General features: G+C 45.3%; 2 protein-coding genes across 4 annotated transcripts in view; both read right to left on the reverse strand.

Moving 5' to 3' along the window:
• The window catches only part of MAP2K7 (mitogen-activated protein kinase kinase 7), a 38,518-nt gene extending 38,306 nt beyond the window's left edge, over positions 1–212 (reverse strand). For 2 of the 3 annotated variants that reach the window (XM_035104846.2, XM_035104845.2), the window contains exon 1: positions 45–212. In XM_035104846.2, coding sequence (XP_034960737.1) covers positions 45–168 — 124 coding nt within the window. In that variant the 5' untranslated portion in view covers positions 169–212. The remainder of the gene's footprint in view (positions 1–44) is intronic. The other variant, XM_035104847.2, reaches the window with a different exon arrangement.
• A 3,722-nt stretch (positions 213–3,934) lies between these two features.
• On the reverse strand, positions 3,935–9,060 carry LOC118081493 (volume-regulated anion channel subunit LRRC8D-like). Its single transcript, XM_035107981.2, has 2 exons — positions 8,899–9,060; positions 3,935–5,813 (listed from the first exon to the last, which is right to left on the reverse strand). The coding sequence occupies exon 2, from the start codon at positions 5,809–5,811 to the stop codon at positions 4,648–4,650; it is 1,164 nt and encodes a 387-aa protein (XP_034963872.1). The 5' UTR covers positions 5,812–5,813; positions 8,899–9,060; the 3' UTR covers positions 3,935–4,647.
• Positions 9,061–19,410: the final 10,350 nt, after the last annotated feature.

The following is a 19,410-nucleotide window of genomic DNA, read 5'->3' on the forward strand; positions in this document are numbered from 1 at the left end:
GCCGCCGCCGCCACCCCCGTTTCCCCCCTCAAAGCCTCCCTTACTAGGCCGAGGCCGGGCCGGACTGATCTCCAAGTTGAGGTCGATGCGTCTTCGGGCCTCCCTGTTCTCCTGCTTCAGCTTGGCCTCCAAGCGGGACAGTTTCTGCTCCAGCGAGGACGCCGCCATCTTCCCCCCCTCCCCCGGAGCCGCCGACGCTGCCGCCACCGCGCAGCCAGAATACACAAACACCGCAGTGCGCACGCGCTGAAAGGACCAACCAGGCCACCATATTATCATCCTCCTCCTCCTCCTCCTCCCACCGCAAAGGCACGGCTCCACTTTTGCCCGCTGTGCTTGTTTTGCCTCGCGGCTTTTCCTCGCTTGCGCATGCGCAATGGCACCAAAGCGCTGCCCGAGCTCAGTGTCAACACAGCCGCCCCGTCAATGATATTTTGGCCAGTAAATATATTTTTATTTGTTTATTTATTTATTTATTTATTTATTTATTTATTTATACCCCGCCCATCTGGCTGGGTTTCCCCAGCCACTCTGGGCGGCTTCCAACAGAAAAATAAAACATGTCTGGGAGTCATGTCGGGTCGGAGGGGTGTTAGAAGATGCTGCCTGGTTTCTCAGTCAATAGAACCTGAGGCTATTGTAAAAAAATTCCTTCAGTAGCACCTTAAAAGTAAAGGTAAAGGGACCCCTGACCGTTAGGTCCAGTCGTGACCGACTCTGGGGTTGCGCGCTCATCTCGCATTATTGGCCGAGGGAGCCGGCGTATAGCTTCCAGGTCATGTGGCCAGCATGACAAAGCCACTTCTGGCGAACCAGAGCAGCACATGGAAACGCCGTTTACCTTCCCGCTGTAGCGGTACCTATTTATCTAGTTGCACTTTGACGTGCTTTCGAACTGCTAGGTTGGCAGGAGCTGGGACCGAGCAACGGGAGCTCACCCCGTCACAGGGATTCGAACCGCCGACCTTCTGATCAGCAAGCCCTAGGCTCAGTGCCAACTAAGTTTTTATTTTGGTATGAGCTTTCGTGTGCATGCACACTTCGTCAAATACACTGAAACAGAATCCACCAGACCCTTATGTATATTCAGAGGGTGCGGGGTGAGGGTGATGGGCTGATAGGAGTGCTATTTCTTGGTATTGTGGAGTACCCATGATAGAATGTTTGCTGGGACATCCCGTATAACTAACAGAGTACAGGTCTGGGAGTCGAAAGGGCTGAGCTTATATTCCTTAGAGTTGCTGCAGATCTGTTTCCCATCTAAAATGTGAACTTCAGACTTATAAGGGTCTGGTGCGAACATAAGAAGGACCCTGTGGTTTCCAACAGCTGGTATTCAGAAGCATTTTGTCTCCAGCTGTGGAGGCAGATCTAGTAGCCATCACGGCTAGTAGCCACTGACTGACAGCATCCTCCATCTGTCTAAACCTCTTCAAAAGTTGTCCAACATTTTGCGCATCACTGCCTCCTGTTCCATAGTTTAACTATGCGCTGCATGAAGAAGTACATGGGAAAGCATGTTATGAGATAACAGCTGCCAAAGCCAAAGTACAGAGCAAAGCAAGCCTTTATTACGTTCTCTTAGATCAGGGGTCAGCAAACTTTTTCAGCAGGGGGCCGGTCCACTGTCCCTCAGACCTTGTGGGAGGCCGGTCTATATTTTGAAAAAAATAAGAACGAATTCCTATGCCCCACAAATAACCCAGAGATGCATTTTAAATAAAAGGACACATTCTGCTCATGTAAAAACACCAGGCAGGCCCCACAAATAACCCAGAGATGCATTTTAAATAAAAGGACACATTCTACTCATGTAAAAACATGCTGATTCCTGGACCATCCGCAGGCCGGATTTAGAAGGCAATTGGGCCGCATCCAGCCCCCCGGGCGTTAGTTTGGGGACCCCTGTCTTAGATAGTGATCAAGTTAGGGTTTAAGAAGAAAAGCTGCATGTATCTATACATGCCCACACATGACTCCATCCTAAGACACACACATCTTTATTTTAAATATATGCCTTCTACTTCAGGAGTGGGGAACCTGGGACCCTCCAGATGATGGATTCCAACTCCCATCACCATCAGCTGACATTACTAAGGATCAAGGATGATAGGACACGTAGTCTAGAAATGTGTGGAGAAGGACCATGGGTTCCCCAAACCTTACCTACTTGATTCTTACCTATACAGTATAAGAATACAAATGCAGATTGCATCAAAAGGAAATGTCGAATCCTTACAGACTCCTAGAATTTTTTCTGTGGAAAGTGCAAAGCTGGCGGGTAGGGGGTGGGAAGCATTAATTTTACTTCCTGGTTTTCCTTTGACTTTCCTGCCATGGTCTGTCACCTCTAATTCAGATAACATCACCTGTGTGACTTTAGCTACAGTTAAGTATGTTTTGCATTTAGCCGGAACATTGGTTTCTTCCAACAAAATGCAAACCATAACAGGCCATTTCATTTCTATGGGAGTACAGTACTTTTTGTCTTCTGAGTTCCACTATGTTGCTCAATCCTGTTTTTGGCATTCTTCCTTGTTTGTGTTTAAAATAAGGGACATTGTCCTGAATTGCTTTTGGAACTGGGGACACCACAGAGCTGTATCATTAACTAGAGACTACTAAGGTTACTTTGTGAGCTTGCTTTCCCAGCTTATCCACACTTCCTCTCGTCCTGCTGCTAAAGAGCAGATTTTCAATTGGAAAGGAGTGGGGCAAGGGGAAAACTGCTTGGACCCATGCCTTGAAAGTGTGGGTCATGGAGAAATCTGCAGGAAACTACTTGGACCCATGCTTTCTAGGCATGACATAAGTGATGGACTAGCTCTTTGTCAATCTGCTTACCAGTTAAGAAGGCTGCAATCCTATATCCACTTACTTTAGGAAGATACATTAACCACAATAGAACTTCTGAATTGACATGTATAGGATTGCACTGTAAATCCTTGTTTCTGATTGCAGGGCTACAAGGCCTCTACTTTTTTTTTATAGGTCAGGCTTCCACAAACTTCGGCCCTCCAGATGTTTTGGACTACAATTCCTATAATCCCTGACCACTGGGCCTGTTAGCTAGGGTCATGGGAGTTGTAGGCCAAAACATCTGGAGGGCCGCAGTTTGGGGATGCCTGTTATAGGTTATGATGATTTTTCATTCTTGCCATAAGAAACACCTCTTATGCAAGTGCCTCATTGACACACTTTTCATATATCCTATAAGGTAAAGGTAAAGGGACCCCTGACTATTAGGTCCAATCGTGACCGACTCTGGGGTTGCAGCACTCATCTCGCGTTATTGGCCGAGGGAGCCGGCATACAGCTTCCAGGTCATGTGGCCAGCATGACAAAGCCGCTTCTGGCGAACCAGAGCAGCACATGGAAATGCCGTTTACCTTCCTGCTGATCAGAAGGTCGGCGGTTCGAATCCCTGTGACAGGGTGAGCTCCTGTTGCTCGGTCCCAGCTCCTGCCAACCTAGCAGTTCGAAAGCACGTCAAAGTGCAAGTAGATAAATAGGTACCACTACAGCGGGAAGGTAAACGGCGTTTCCATGTGCTGCTCTGGTTCGCCAGAAGCAGCTTTGTCATGCTGGCCACATGACCTGGAAGCTGTACGCCGGCTCCCTCGGCCAATAACACGAAATGAGCGCCGCAACCCCAGTCGGTCACAACTGGACCTAATGGTCAGGGGTCCCTTTACCTTTACCTATGTCCCTATTGGACTTATTCCCAGGTAAGTGTATAGGATTGTTGTTGTTTAAAGCAGAAATACATAAGAGACTTTGGCTTCTATTGAAGTTTTCCAATTCTTGCTGCCAATTCCTTGATCCCTCCCCACCCCCCAACACAGAGAGAGAGAGAGAGAGAGAGAGAGAGAGGGAGGGAGGGAGGGAGAGAGAGAGAGAGAGAGAGAGAGAGAGAGAGAGAGAGAGAGAGAGAGAGAGAGAGAGAACGAACTGTTATTAACCCCAGGGAGGAAAGTTCACAGGCAATGCAGGTACCTGTTGTTTTTATTGCAGAGCAGCTAATAAAAACTACTGCATTAAAACAGAAACAAAAGTTAAAGGATCCAGTCGTGAATTTGCCTTATCTTCAGCCGTCAATTAATCAGAATATCAGAGGCTCCTTAAACTGGATCAAACTATTGATCTGTCTAGGTCAGTATTACAGTACTTTCTAGCTGCAGTTCTCCATGGTTTCAGACAGGAGCCTTTCCTAGCCCTAACTGGAGATGCCAACGATTGAACCTAGTATCTTTTGCATACAAAGCCCATGCTTAACTATTGAGCTGTACGCCTTCTTCCATTTCATATCCATATGAAATCCATATTCATAATCCCAGCCCAACAAGGGCAGGTCTGAACAGTGCATATTTCATCTTGCCAAAATTGCTTAGAGAGATACTGGTGGAGACCCCTGAGAGAGACAACCCCAGGTTGTAATGTCTGGAAATGGGATGTGGAATATTATGGGCCTTCCTAGGTCATTGGGGCCCATCTTGACCAATGAGGATTGAGAAAGGTTAGTATACCTATTTTTCTGGCTGCTTTAGTCTGGGACTGTTTGCAAACTTCAGGATTTCCATTTCACAGAATAGGGCCCTAGATAGTCTGGCAGCTTGCGAAGCCTTAGTCCTCTGATGCCAGTGAGTATCAATGCACATGCAGCTGCAGCCCTTCAATACTTGCCTTGTTTTCAAGGCCCACATCCAGCAAAGAGCTCTTGCTCATGGCTGAGAGGAAGATGGCAAACCGCCAGGAGTATAGCTGGTCGCACTGATCAGCCATGTGCAGGAGGAAAGCAAAGTCATTGTAGACATCTGGGATGCCAAGAAAGTGACTGTCTTCTTGCCTTTGCTTAAAGGAATACTTCTGCAGCGGCTGCCGCAACAGCCACAACAGTGGGTAAGCCGCCACCACCCCATAGAGGAATACCAAGAGCAGGTAGGTAACCATCAACTTCTGCAGAATGAAAGCTAAGCTGTGGTTACAGAGGAAAACAGAGTAGCCAGTGAGGTTCTCTGTGTCCAGCCAGCAAACATGTTCAAAGGAGATGGCTCCTATGCAGTTGGAAGTGTAGCCCAGCACAGATAGGATCTTGGCAACTTTGAAGATTGTTTGTCCCATGTAGACCATATAAATCAAGTTGGCACCTTCAGCGTGTGCCCTGAATCTGCAGATCTTCTCAAAGAGTGCCCGGCCCTGCTCCCTCTCCTTCCAGTCAAGGATAGGAGAGGATGAAGGGGAAATAAATTGTTCTTGACACCCTCCAGTAACCTTGGTTTTGGGTAGGTCTAGGAAATTCTGGTAGACCATTTCAGATACAGCCTTGATGGTCCAAGGTGACTCGAAGCATTTCATGAGGATGGATAAGAAGTGTTCGATCTTTGAGGACGTCTTAGGGTACCTGAACCAGAAGTTGCTGCTTGCCATTAAGAGCAGTGAGTTGACAAGTGCTAGGTAAGGAAAATACTTGGAGAACCAAGGCAAAGCATTCTGATAGCAGACATGGTTTATGTACAGGTACTGCTGGTAGTCAAGGTTGATTGGGCGTCCACTGTTCTCAGCAGAAAACTCTTCACTGGTGGCACTGTCCATAGCTCCATGCTTGAGCATAGCTGCTGTGGTCTCATTTAGCTTGTAATTCAGAGGCAAGCAGGTCATATGGTCAACAGAAATCAGCAGAGTACCTGAGAGGAGAGAGACCATCAGCATCGCTACTACCAAGTAGTCCATCAGGACATCCCACCAAGGCTTTAGAGTCTGGAACCGAGCGTGGGCATCACCGAGGAAGGTCACTTCTGTCAGGTTAAACATCACTAGAAGCAAATGGTAAGTTGGAATTGAGTAACATCCTTGGCTAATGCACTGAAACAAAGTCTGCTTGTTTAGCACATTTAGCTAGTGCTCCATTTATAAACACACACACACACACACACACACACACACACACACACACACACACACAGACATCCCTAAACTGTGAGCAATACAAAGTTACATGGAACAATATAAAAAGTTAAACATTAAAATTGTTCAGCAATAAATGACTAAAATACAGAACTGGTCACACTTCAAAGAAGGCTTGGTTAAATTTGAAATTATAAAACAGAAGGAGCTTGCATAATGTACATTGGGAGGGAGTTCCATCATTTTGATGCTGCCACACTGAATGCTCCTCTCCTGGAAGTTGTACAGCGGGCATTGTGTGGCACTATTGATAGCACCATCATTGATGAACAAAGTTGCCAGACATAACTCAAACGATAGAGTACAGTTATGGCGAAGCTTTCCATACTAGGAAAGGCTTGCCTTGACCTGTTGAGTTTCTGCCTGCCATACAGCTGCCAAAGACACAAGAACCACCTGTTTACTGAGTGTCAACCATAAACCAAAGTCTAGGCTGCCATCCTGCACCCACTTACCTGGGAATAATCCCTAGTAAGCACTAAGAGACCTTAGGGAAGATGCATCCTCACTGCTACGGGAAGATAGAAACAAGAAAAGTGCACTAAAGAGCAGGGGAAAACAGTAGCTCTTTAGGATCCCAAATGCCTGGTGTCTAAACAACACATTTATCAATCACAGCTTCACTCATTCATTAAAAGCATTGATAGGCAGCAGCCCCCAGGCTGGCCCATCTTGCAGAAATCACTTAGAAGGGTACCTGTATGTTTTGCTTCATAACTTTCCAGGAAGGCTAGAGACTTACTTTAAAAAGAAAGAAAGAAAGAAAGAAAGAAAGAAAGAAAGAAAGAAAGAAAGAAAGAAAGAAAGAAAGAAAGAAAGAAAGAAAGAAAGAAAGAAAGAAAGTGAAAGCTCATAATCTGTCCTCCCCCAGCCAGGGGCACCAATGTGGGCAGCAGGGCATTTGTGGATGCTGAGTTGGCAACTGCCGTTCCAAATAATAATCTAGGGCAGGGAGGGACTTGTAGCCCTCCAGTTGTCGCTGGTTTTAGGCTGGATCTAGATACATTAAAAAAAGTGTTTCAGGAAAACGTGTTGTAAACAACATAGTAGGAAAGCATGTTGACGAAGGACAGAATTTCACAGTGCTATCTGGTGTCACAGTGTTATAACGCATATAAAACACTTTTTCCTTACTAATGTAGCTGAGTCCTCAAGCTCCTATCAACCTTGCCACTGAGGAGTCTGCAACAACATCTGGAGAGCCACAGGTTTCCCACCCCTGACCTATGGACTCTTTAATTTTTTATTTAAAACAACAACAACCCTGCTTTTTTATTGCTATTGTGGCTTCCTTGTTATTGTTTTTAACATTGCATTTTAGTTTGTTTTTGCTATTACAGTGGAACCTCGGTTTATGAACACCTCAGTTTACGAATTTTCGGTTTACGAACGCCGCAGACCCATCTGGAACGGATTAATTCACTTTCCACTACTTTCAATAGGAAAGTTCGATTCAGTTTATGAACGCTTCAGTTTATGAACAGACTTCCAGAACCAATTACACCCATGCTTCGGGTTAAGTACGCTTCAGGTTGAGTACTCCGCAGACCCGTCTGGAACAGATTAATCCACTTTCCATTACTTTCAGTGGGAAAGTTCGCTTCAGTTTATGAACGCTTCAGTTTATGAACAGACTTCCGGAACCAATTGTGTTCATAAACCGAGGTACCACTGTATTTTATCCTGCATGCTGTCTTGATTATGTGTTTGGCTCGGAAGAGCAGGATATAAATACCTAATTGAATAATAAGAATAATTGTAATGAGACGGAGTGGCTTGAAAAACATTTTTAAAATTTGCTAAGAATATAATTCATATAGCCACCTGCCAAGATGCTCACCAAGCAAGACGTATCTCCAAGTCATGAATAGCAGCAACACTTCCTTGCTCACAGTTTCTCCTTAGATCCTGTAACCAGACTTCGCTTTGTGGAAAGCGGAAAGATGGAAAAATGCCTTAAGGTCGTACAGAGGGTGGTTTACCGTGTGGCGTTTAGGCAACTTTCCATTTCCCCATCTTTGTCTTCCATGTCCTACAGAGGATCAGGCAAGTGGGAAATGGCCTAGGCTTAATGATATCCTACTCTGAGTAGATGGAATAATTACTGTTACTTGAAGTTGAAAAGCAGAGATACTGTACCAATAAGTGATTCGCACATTTGTGCTAAAAGTTGTTTGTGAGAGGATCTAATCCTGGTGTCTCTGATAGCAGCTGTTGCTTGAGTTCCCTTTTGGCTGTTGCTGCTGACAATGTTGTTGTTTGTCCACAATACTCGGGTACTCGGGGCTCCTCCAGACAACCTGTTTATTCAGCATTCATCCTCATATGCTTGCACATAGTAGGACAATCTGATCTTCATTGAGCGTTTGTTCTGCTTTGTTTATGGGGTAGTTATATGACAAAGAGTATTTATCTTACATTCACCGTTATTTGCGTGCAGGGTGTTTACGTGTCATTGAACTGCCCTGAGACCTGCAAGTATAGGGCGTTATACAAATAAATAAATAAATAAATAACTCATCCCACACTTTTGAATGCATTTCCCCATCAATTTGTAAACTTCAAAAAGTCCATTGTTGTTTATTTAAAGTGGATTTGTGACACTAGGACGACAGAGGGTTGCAATCCACTTTAACTGTGCAAACCTAAAGTTCCAGTATGTGTTTGTATCCCTCCCACAAAATATCAACAGTTTGGGGGCACCCTAAAACATCCGCTAACAAAACACATGCACTCCCAGACGCTCAGAAACAGAACCATTTCACTGTTGCTAGATCTGCAGCAGGCTGTCCTTAGATATCATTTAGAAGGGTGATTTTAGCATGCATAGACACAAGCATTTTTTTGGCTGTGGTTATAACACTGGTCGTGGGTTACATACCAACCTTCTCTCCCTCTCTGACTTCCTTATCCCATTTGGCACCAATTCCTCACCTGTAGGCGGTTCTAGAACTCTTCATGCATAACCTCTGCCCTTTTCTCTCCCGTCCACAAGGATCTTCCTCTCCCAAACCCTCTGCGTTGCTTGTGCGTTAAGCCTGCACACCACTGTGCCCAGTGCAAGAGGCTTTATTCCGTTTCCATGGCAGCTCCATGCAGGACGAAAGGACTGGAGAAAGGCGGAGGGAAGCGAAGCTCGTTGCTCGGAATTCATTTGCTTGCAAAGGGATTGCTACCAATTGTGACGAACTACCTCAGATTCACTCATACTTCTTATTCTGTCTTCTGTAACTCACAGTGGAAAAATGTGAGGGAGGGAGGGAGGAAGAAAAAGAAAGAAAGAAAGAAAGAAAGAAAGAAAGAAAGAAAGAAAAGAAAGAAAGAAAGAGGCTACGCTAAGATCACTAAACCACCAGAGAACCCGACAAAACATAGTTTCCTGCCTTCATTTTCTCTTCATAACAACCCTGTGAGGTAGGCAAGGCTGATAATACGTAACAGCCATAAGGTCATCGGGGTGGGTGGGGTGGCTTGAGCAAGAGATCTGTTCCTGCATTACACAACTGTGAAATAAAGAATGAATCAAGGACTAATTGAAACTTTGACTGAAGAATGTGACGCACATGGAAACTCTAGCCACACGAGAAAGGGAAGGGCACACAAGTTGATACAGGTCAGTTTGAAGATCCTGGTATACAGCAATACCAACATGATAGCCATCACAGCATACTGGCTCTTGTGGACTGCAAGCTCCCTGGAGGCAGAGGCCTGTTACACGGCACCCACTGTGTGTGCAGGACTCCCAGCAGACTGCTGTCTTAATCTCTGCAGCACCAGGACTCTGTTTTGACTGCATGTTTGGTAGGCTGAACTCTGCTTCAACGACATATAATACTGGTCTACCTGAGCATTCAGTTAGGTGACCCTCAAAGGCCAATCCCTTCCCACTAGGCCCAATAAAGCCTTAGCCCCAGCCTGAGAGACTCTTCTCTGGTGTGATGCCTGCACCCTACGCTACTGTCCCTGTTTTGGACCACCCACTTGTTCTTGCTCAGCTCCCTTGGCTTCTCTAGGTCCCATAACAAGACCTGAAACCTGACTGACACATGTCTTTTGCGTGTATCAGCTGGTGGGTCCCGCCCTTTCTGATGTGTGGTCAGAGTTGGCACAGATGCAATATTTTTCGGTCAAGGTTTCATGTTCTGTATTCCTTGATTCAGTTTTGCAAAATCTCCCCTTAAAGTTGCATTATTTTTCACTTGTGCAATACAGGAACATAATCACCCACTCTACCCACATACAGCCTTGTAAGACCTGACACAGCCGAACAATGTGGTTGGTTGTGATCCCAGAAATCTGTATGCTGTGAAGACTGGTAAGGAGGCTTAATCCCATAAGAGGAATGGACAGTGGGCATCTATCTCTCTCTCTCTCTCTCTCTCTCTCTCTCTCTCTCTCTCTCTCTCTCTATCTATCTATCTATCTATCTATCTATTCCCTTTAAAAAATGTATAACTTTCCCTTCCAAAAGGAAGTCGGCAGCTAATTGATCACATAGGAGAGCAAATCGCAGTTGTGCATAGGCTGAGTCTTCAGTGGGGTTTGAAGAATCGGCTATTTGCCTTATACCTGAAAAGACTTGTCTTAGTAGAGTTTGAACACCCATATCTTTCACAAATAAAGTGCATTTTATGATAGCTCTTTGAGGTGCCTGAATAATTTTAACCACTAGGTGGCATTAGGCTCCAACACACAGCCAATGAACCTGGTGACGTAGAACATGTATGTTTAAGCTACAACAGTCTTCCGTGTTTTCATACACAGGACCCCCATGTAATCCAAACAAATATTTGGGGACCTATTCATTGATTCATTCATTCCATACGGTGATAGTGCTGCTGTTGTGACCCACCGTAGATCATGCTGCAACCTGGTAGTGGGTCCCCAATCCACCCGTTGAAGACCTCTGATCGAAGAGAGAATATAAATCTGTCGGGTATCCAATACTGGCATAAGTAGCTACTGGAGCAAATGATCCAGTCTGACATCTAATCCATCATCATGTCTGGAACCTTTCAGTCATTGCCCATATCAAAGGCAGTGGATGTACATAATGACAAGCCCAACTATTTCTGACAGACTCCTCTGTGGTGCGGTGCGGTGTGGTGTTTTCCCAAACTCCTTGCCTGAAACCTAAGGTGGTGTACTGCTTATATGATAATTTATTACATTTGTATACTGCCCTTTGCCCACAGATCTCAGGGCAGTTCACAACCTAAAAATACAATATAAAAGCACAAAATACATGATGGAAAACAAGAACAAAAAACCCCACAAACCAATAACCCCGCTCACCCCCTCTCACACACAAACTTTAAAGGGGTATAAGATGTCAACCAGCCGAAGGTCTGGTTGAAGAGGAACGTTTTTGCCTGGCATCTAAAGGTGTATAATGAAGGCGCCAGTCAAACCTCGCCTGGGGAACTTCAGACCTGGGCAGGGAGGGAGAGATGCAGGCCCTCCACACCTAGGCCATGCCTCCTCCTGAGGCCACACCCTCAGATGTCTGGTTGGAATGTGGCCTTGAACTGTGCTTGGCTTACTCCCATGTGCTGGGGTTAGGATTGCAGTCTCATGGTCTCTGCTCAAGGCCCATCTCTAGGTGTTTCAACCTCTTTAGGTTAGACTGGTGGCGATCAGGGAAAGGGACTTTTCAGTGGTGGCACCGCATTTATGGAATGTCTATAGGGTGGCAATGACCAGGGCCAGAATAATCCTGGTCAGACCATGCAGGCCCTAAAAGCAAGAGGAACTCCATTTTCTAAATCTCTCTGCCTCTGATAGAAAGTAAATTAGACAGCACTTTGCACACAGGCACAGAATGTTTGCACATCTAATGCAAAGATCTAACCACACACAGCACTTCTAAGAAATTCTAGCATAAACCACAAGAGCAAGAGGATGTAGCCCACCGCAAATTATAAGTAGAGCACAACCACAATTGTGCCTGTAAAATTCCACATAGACACGTGTATGAAGGTACCAGGTACATAACGCCACCTAGTAGAGTTGGGCGGGTGACTTTGCATCTTGGGGTGCTCTCTCTTGATTGGTTGATGAAGTACTGCAGAAAGGCTGATCTTCACTTCACTCTGTCAAAAAGGTATAAAAGCACTCTGTGTATGCCCATGGGTCGGGCAGAATGAGGAATGGTTTTTTTCCCTACTGCTCCATATTGTTTTGCCGACAAACCAATAATAAAATTGTTCAACTGCCTGAGATTTCGTCTGGTCAATTTGGGAAGCCAGTCATCCACCTTACATTTCTGGTGCCGTGCGTGACTCGGATGAGGGCATTTCCCTGAACCAGAGGCAGTCCCCTTTTGCCCCACTGGACAGGGCGCAGATTCCTAACGGCGCCTCTGGTCTGGTGCACACCGGCAGACTTTTTCCGGAGGATCAGAGGTGGCCCTTGAGTTTCCGTGCCCTGGACAAAGAGGCAAAAGGACCGAGGTTGGAAGGGAAGAACAGGAAAAGCCGGCTGGGGTAAGTAGAAAGGGAAAAGGTACCTTGAAGGGAATTGGCCCCCTTTAATGAGGGGAAGGGAGATCCTGATCACATCTCCAGCGTGTTGGTAGTACTCAGTTAATTAGAGGTCAACTGGGAAAACCATGCGCTTTGGGTAAGAGGCAAAGGGAGGAGGAAAATGTGTATGTTAGTAGTCAGTAGGGAGGAGGTCCCCTGACAAATAGACATTTAGGAAACAAGGAAAAACTGGGAGGTAGAGTGTGGTAAAGTGTCCAATGCATGGTATGTGTGGCAAAGTTTGCAGTGCATGCTCTGGTTGAATGAGGGGATACTTTACAGGGCCATAAATGGGAGGAGTATGGTCAAGAGGAGGGAAAAATGTGATTTCCCTAGAATTCATGGTAGATAAATTCAGAATGTCATAAAAGAAATTTAATTTACAAGTCCTGCCAACAACAAGTTCAGAGAAAAAGGGTGGCGCAAACCAGTATTCCCCCCCCCCAGAGAGAAGAAAGGCATTTTGAGAAAGAAGATGAAGAGAAAGGCAGTGGTTAAACAGCAACAAATAATGGCTCAAGGACCAGTGAGGAACCAGAAGGGGTTCAAAGGTCACTGGTGAAGGTCAGTTGCTAGGACGGAGATGTCTCGGTCAATGTAAAAGAGGAAGGAAGAGTGTTCGGAGAAAGATGGGACAAGGGGGTCCCAGCAGAAGAGAGTTCGTCGGTTTGGCAGGCATGGCAAAGAGCCATGGTCAAGGTGACTTAAGAGTTACCTGCATCTGGACTTTGTTATAAATATAGGCACCCAGTATTCTGCTTTTAAATATCCTTGAAACAGCCCCCCCCCAAAAAACCAAAAGAAGCATCAGACTGATTTTATGCCTAAAAGGGCTGTACAAACAGACAGCGGAGGATTGGTTCAGAAAAATCATCTCTGCAACCTTTAGAATGCTATTCACCATACTAGAAATGAGGCTACCCCCCCCCCCCACAGGAAACTGACAAAATGCCAGTAACGGTGCACAGAAAATGTTTTCATATGCTTCAGCTGGCTTCAAAAGAAAAGAAAAGAAAAAAATCATGTACTTAAGTAGTTTACAACGCAAGAGACAATAGATTTTATTTGAACAATTATAATCTTTTCCCCAAGTCCTGTTGTAGCTGTGCAGACTTTAGTTTTTGGGGAAACTTACAAGAATGGGGGGAAAAGAGACATTTGAGTCCTTCTAAAAGCAAACTACGTTTAAAGGGTTTTACCCTCCTACCTGCAACCCCATTTCATATGTTTTTGTGACAGCAACGTTGGAAAATTTGTAGAACTGCATATTTTAATGAAATGAATGTTTATCAACTAAAGAATTCAGGATAAGGTAGAAGGAAGTTATACTGAATGGAGATTTGTGTGTAAAGACATTGTCTGTTTGAATCTAACACTACCATTGGAAGACAGGCTGCGAAAAATCTCAAGCAGTCTCTCAAACCTCCGGCAGAGATGTGTGGCGTAACCCCCCTTATTTGGTTACACAAGCGATTCTGCATGATTTGTATTTGCACAACTTGCTTTCTCCTGCAACCTGCACTTAGAGACTGTGGCTGTGCCTGGCTGGTGTTGCCATTTCGGACATTCTATTGTGTGACATTGTGTGACCAAGACCGTTGCTGTGAAAGTAGGGAGAAAAAGATGTTATGCTTTGGAGGTCCACGTTTCAGCTTACAAAAACACTACTGCTCTAAATGCTTTGACTTTAAAAATTTTTATGTCTCACGGAAACAGCCCGTTGCTACAAAGCAGCTGTAAGTTTTTTCTTCTTCTAGAAACCACAAGACTTTGCATAATTTGAAAAACAGGCTTCAGTATCCTAGCAGAACTCAGCCGTTGGCAGCTGGATGGGAGGCAAATACGGATTTAAAGGACCCCTCCTTAACCCTGCACATGCATGAAGTTCTGTGGAAGGAAAGAGAAACCACGGGGAGATCCTGAAAGATGGACCAGACGTGGAATCCTGTTGCAAGCCTTGTGAAATTCGGCAAAGACTGCTGTAAGGCACTGCTGCTATATCCCAGAGATGACTTCTCAACTAACTGCTGCTACATCCCAGAGATGACTTCTGTGTGCCAGACACACCTCAATGTCCAATACGTGGGACGCACTACCTCAGAGAGTTTGGTGGTGGACTAACCAGCAAGAAGTTCTAAAACAGCAGCGGCAGCTACAAGGACAATCTCTCTCTCCCCCCCCTCCTTTGTTTTTTATCTACAGGAAATCACTCGAGCGAACAGCGTGTAGCCTTGCGGAGCCTGACACGATGGTTCCAGCCTGACGCTAGCGAGTCCCTGAGTGAATCCTTGAAGGAAGGGAGACGAGACCCTCTTCATTCCTAGGTGGTGAGGTATCCATTCCATCCGGTGAAAGTGCCTGAGATGACCCCCTGGATCCACACCCTGCTGTACCTAATCAGGAGTGGGTACCCAGCGCACGGTGCACCAGTTTCCCCTTGCAGCGTCTGACCGGCAAAAGACGCCCAGCGCATGGGAAACCGAAGTAGCCCCTGCTGTGACACTCCGGACGCTGTCACTCGACGCACGGGTTGAGGAATGTCCATCTTATGCAGCACCAAACATCAAGGAGACAAGGAGACGCAGTAAATCTTAGACCCTTATATATGTATGTATGTATGTATATTTGTATGGGAGGCATCAATTGAGTGGGACCCACAGTAGAAGTCTACCTGCCCCCAAAGCAGTATCCTTAATTTGGAAGGAAGGGCAGTGTACCTGCCTCACTTGAGCGAACAGACCCAAAACAGTTTCAGAAATTGAACCATGGGGTGGGTTCCAGCAACTCCCTAGGTCATACAGATATGGGGAGGGTTCCAGCAACTCCCTAGGTGATACAGGGCTATAGCTGGGTTGGGGATGTAACTGGAAGAGCTGGCCAGGTGCACCCCTCAGTTCTGGCTTTGGAAATGATGGGAGAAGCTTCTGGTAGCCCACTGATATCTAATGCAAGCCTCTCCTGATTCTGGCAAACTGGAACAATAGCCATTCTTTCTGTAGCCAAATGCTCAGCTAGGACAAACCTCCAATTGTTATATATATATATATTCCTGGCCTTTAGAACTGTGTAGGAACTTTTGAAACCCACTGATTTGCATTGAAGCCCAGTACTGAGCTGAGAGAGAACTGTGTATTTTCCTGCTGACATAAAGTTTTGGAAACAGTGGCTAAAGCCCCTTGGCTTTTAGATTTCCAGCAACTATAGTATCCTAGTATCTCTGAAGACTAGTGTGGCCATTATAGATTCATGGCCCACCTGAGAGAAAGAACCCTTTGTTGCCAAAAGTCTGTATTGCGATTTTTTTGTTGTGCCTCAAATGGAAATGCAATGTAGTAGAAAGTGGCACTTGTGCTTCGACAAAAATGATGTTTGTATAATGCAAATATGTGTTCCCAGTTAGGTCTAACACGAAGGCTAAAAACTTCAACAGAAAATGCTTAGGAGTTATGGAAATAGATTAATCAAAAGCTGAACCAGGCTTAAATTCAGCAAGCATTTTTACTCTGCTTTATAGCATCAAGCTGAAGCAGAAAAAAAAAAACTTTCATGGTTATTTTACACTGACAGTTCTGCAGACTGAATGCCTTAATCTACAGGCTCTCAGAGTTTGTGTATAGCCCTATGAATTAGCTGATGGTGTCTATCCTAACAATGAATTATCCTTTCCCCCTTAGGAAAGTTTCCAACCCCATGTGTATGTGTGGTAGCATTTTTAAGAAACTGCTTAGTAATGCACGTTATTCACAAGTTTTAGAAATACTAGCTTGTATACCTTAAGTTAAGAAGTTTCAAAATGAAGGTCTGAATGTGCCAGGTAACAAAATTTAGGTCTGTTTGTAAAATATTTTGCTATTTGATTTAAGAAAAGCAATGTACTATGTCTTTAATGACTGCTAGTTCCTGATCACAGCCGGAGGTTTCTGGAACCTTTTTAGTTCTGGTGACACTAAGAAACATTTAACAGCCTTGGTCAGGTATTTTAACTGTTCAGTAGAAAAGGCAGCCCCCACCCCGAAGTTATCTATCTGCCTTGCACTATTTCCCTGGAAGTCAAAAACCTAACATTTGAGCAAGCTTCCAGTTAGCCTTCTTCTGCCCTACATACTTCTTTGAAGCCCAGCAATCTTCTGAGGGCTCTGAAGTCTCTCAATAAAAAAGCATGAGGTTTTGGCCAGACTCTCAGGACTAGACGCAGCTGGCCAGGTAGCCCTTCTGAACTCCTCCTGCTGTGTGTACATCAATCAGGCTCAACGCGTGGTGACCGATATTGGACGGATCAGGGAACTAACATCGGTATACAACCAGAGTAAACGTGTTGAGAGTGATGTTAAAAACATTAAGAAGCAGGCTGATCTGTACCACAAGGTTAGCCTAGACGGTGAAGGTCTGCCCAGTGTATAGAGTTAGATTAGTTCTTGGCTCCCAGGTTGGTCATAGTTAAAAGAGATTCTGCTCATAATATTAATTTTCTTTCTTATTGTCTTAGCCCTATGCAGAACCTTGGTCTGTATAAACCTTCTGGTAACCCTTCTGAGACAAGCTGAATAACAAGCCTGGGAAAAGTCAGCAGAAGCTTCCTCACTTACTTTGCTCTCTGTTGCCCATCCTTTGGCCTAACATTGGAGCATGGGAAGCTGCTGGCTCCTCTGTAGAATCATAGAGTTGGAAGAGACCACAAGGGCCATTCAGTTCAACCCCCTGCCAAGCAGGAAACACCAGGAAACACTGTAGTGCGATGGGTCAATCAAATGGAGATGCAGAAACACACCTGTTCTTCATCTCCATATTGAAGAGGAGGGAATATAGGGTGGCAATGACCAGGGCCAGAATAATCCTGGTCAGACCATGCAGGCCCTAAAAGCAAGAGGAACTCCATTTTCTAAATCTCTCTGCCTCTGATAGAAAGTAAATTAGACAGCACTTTGCACACAGGCACAGAATGTTTGCACATCTAATGCAAAGATCTAACCACACACAGCACTTCTAAGAAATTCTAGCATAAACCACAAGAGGATGTAGCCCACTGCAAATTATAAGTAGAGCACAACCACAATTGTGCCTGTAAAATTCCACATAGACACGTGTATGAAGGTACCAGGTACATAACGCCACCTAGTAGAGTTGGGCGGGTGACTTTGCATCTTGGGGTGCTCTCTCTTGATTGGTTGATGAAGTACTGCAGAAAGGCTGATCTTCACTTCACTCTGTCAAAAAGGTATAAAAGCACTCTGTGTATGCCCATGGGTCGGGCAGAATGAGGAATGGTTTTTTCCCTACTGCTCCATATTGTTTTGCCGACAAACCAATAATAAAATTGTTCAACTGCCTGAGATTTCGTCTGGTCAATTTGGGAAGCCAGTCATCCACCTTACATGTCCTCTACAGGTAGCCCAGCTGGCACTTTATATCCTTTTAGTACCAAGTACATGGAAACATAGGGACCCAGGTGGCGCTGTGGGTTAAACCACAGAGTCTAGGGCTTGCTGATCAGAAGGTTGGCGGTTCGAATCCCTGCAACGGGGTGAGCTCCCATTGCTCGGTCCCAGCTCCTGCCCACCTAGCAGTTTGAAAGCACGTCAAAGTGCAAGTAGATAAATAGGGACCGCTCCGGCGGGAAGGTAAACAGCGTTTCCATGCGCTGCTCTGGTTCGCCAGAAGCAGCTTTGTAATGCTGGCCACATGACCCGGAAGCTGTCTGCAGACAAACACCGGCTCCCTCGGCCTATAGAGCGAGATGAGCGCCGCAACCCCAGAGTCGGACACGACTGGACCTGATGGTCAGGGGCCCCTTCACCCTTTACCTTACATGGAAACATAGGATTCTACCGTATACCAGGTAGGGCTCTTTGTCCATCTAGCTCAGTAATATTTACTCTGAGCAGCAGTTCAAGTAGGGGAATCTTTCCTATCACCAGTTATCCTTCACCTGGAGACAGAGGTTGGGGCCTTTTGCATGTTATTTACACTAAGTTATGCCTCCTACCCAATTAACTGAAGATCTCTTACATTGACCCCAGCCTTTTACAATGTTTTACATCTGTTTTAATTCTGCTGGCGTTTCTTCTACCTACCCACCCCATGTTATTTAAGTCTTTTAAATAAATGCATTTTGCCAGGAATACAAAAATGTGAACTGCCAAATAATTTTTTTGGTGCATGCTCATGTAAACACCAGGCCTCCCACCACAGTGTTATTCAGGCTACCAAAGCATGTTCCTGCACAATAGGCCTGCTTTACAACCTTGCTGCAGAAGCACTCCCAAAATGCAGCTGTGTTGGTTGGTTTCTCCCAGTGAGTCACATAGCAGGTTCTCCTCCCCACCCATTGCTTCACATTCCCACCCATCCTCCTCCTCCAACCACCATGGCATGAGGAATGAGGCATATTGTGCCATTCCCAGGTATGAAGCATTGGCTGACTGGCTGGTTGCCCCAGTGTAGGGCACAGCTTGCTGCTGCCAGAACCGAGGCTCGGCAGCTGAGTCCCAAGGACTGCCGGCTAAGAGTGCAAATAGATCAGGGTGTCTCCTTGCCACCTTTCTATTTGGTCTTATGAATGTTGACCCAAGTGCAAGTCCAACTGAGCTTCGTGGGATTTATTCCCGTTATGTGTGCACAGGACTTCAGCCTTCGTTGTTCAGCAGGCTCTGAATTTAAATCTAGGACTTCATTAACCAAAACAATAATTACCAGGGACTACTGTAACCTCTCCCTTATTGCATAAGTTCCCTCAAGCAACTAGTTCTCAACAAATGGAAGGTGAAATCATTATCCAACCACCTCTATGTATTCAATCTGGCAGAAGACATATGAACTAAACTATTTAGGAACAGATTCTGAGGTTTCTAATGACAAAGCAACTCTATGAGCAAAGACAAGTGGGAATTAGGAACATTACACACACACACACACACAGAGAGAG

The sequence above is a fragment of the Zootoca vivipara genome, chromosome 2 (genome assembly GCF_963506605.1).
Source record: "Zootoca vivipara chromosome 2, rZooViv1.1, whole genome shotgun sequence".
Taxonomy (NCBI): domain Eukaryota; kingdom Metazoa; phylum Chordata; class Lepidosauria; order Squamata; family Lacertidae; genus Zootoca; species Zootoca vivipara.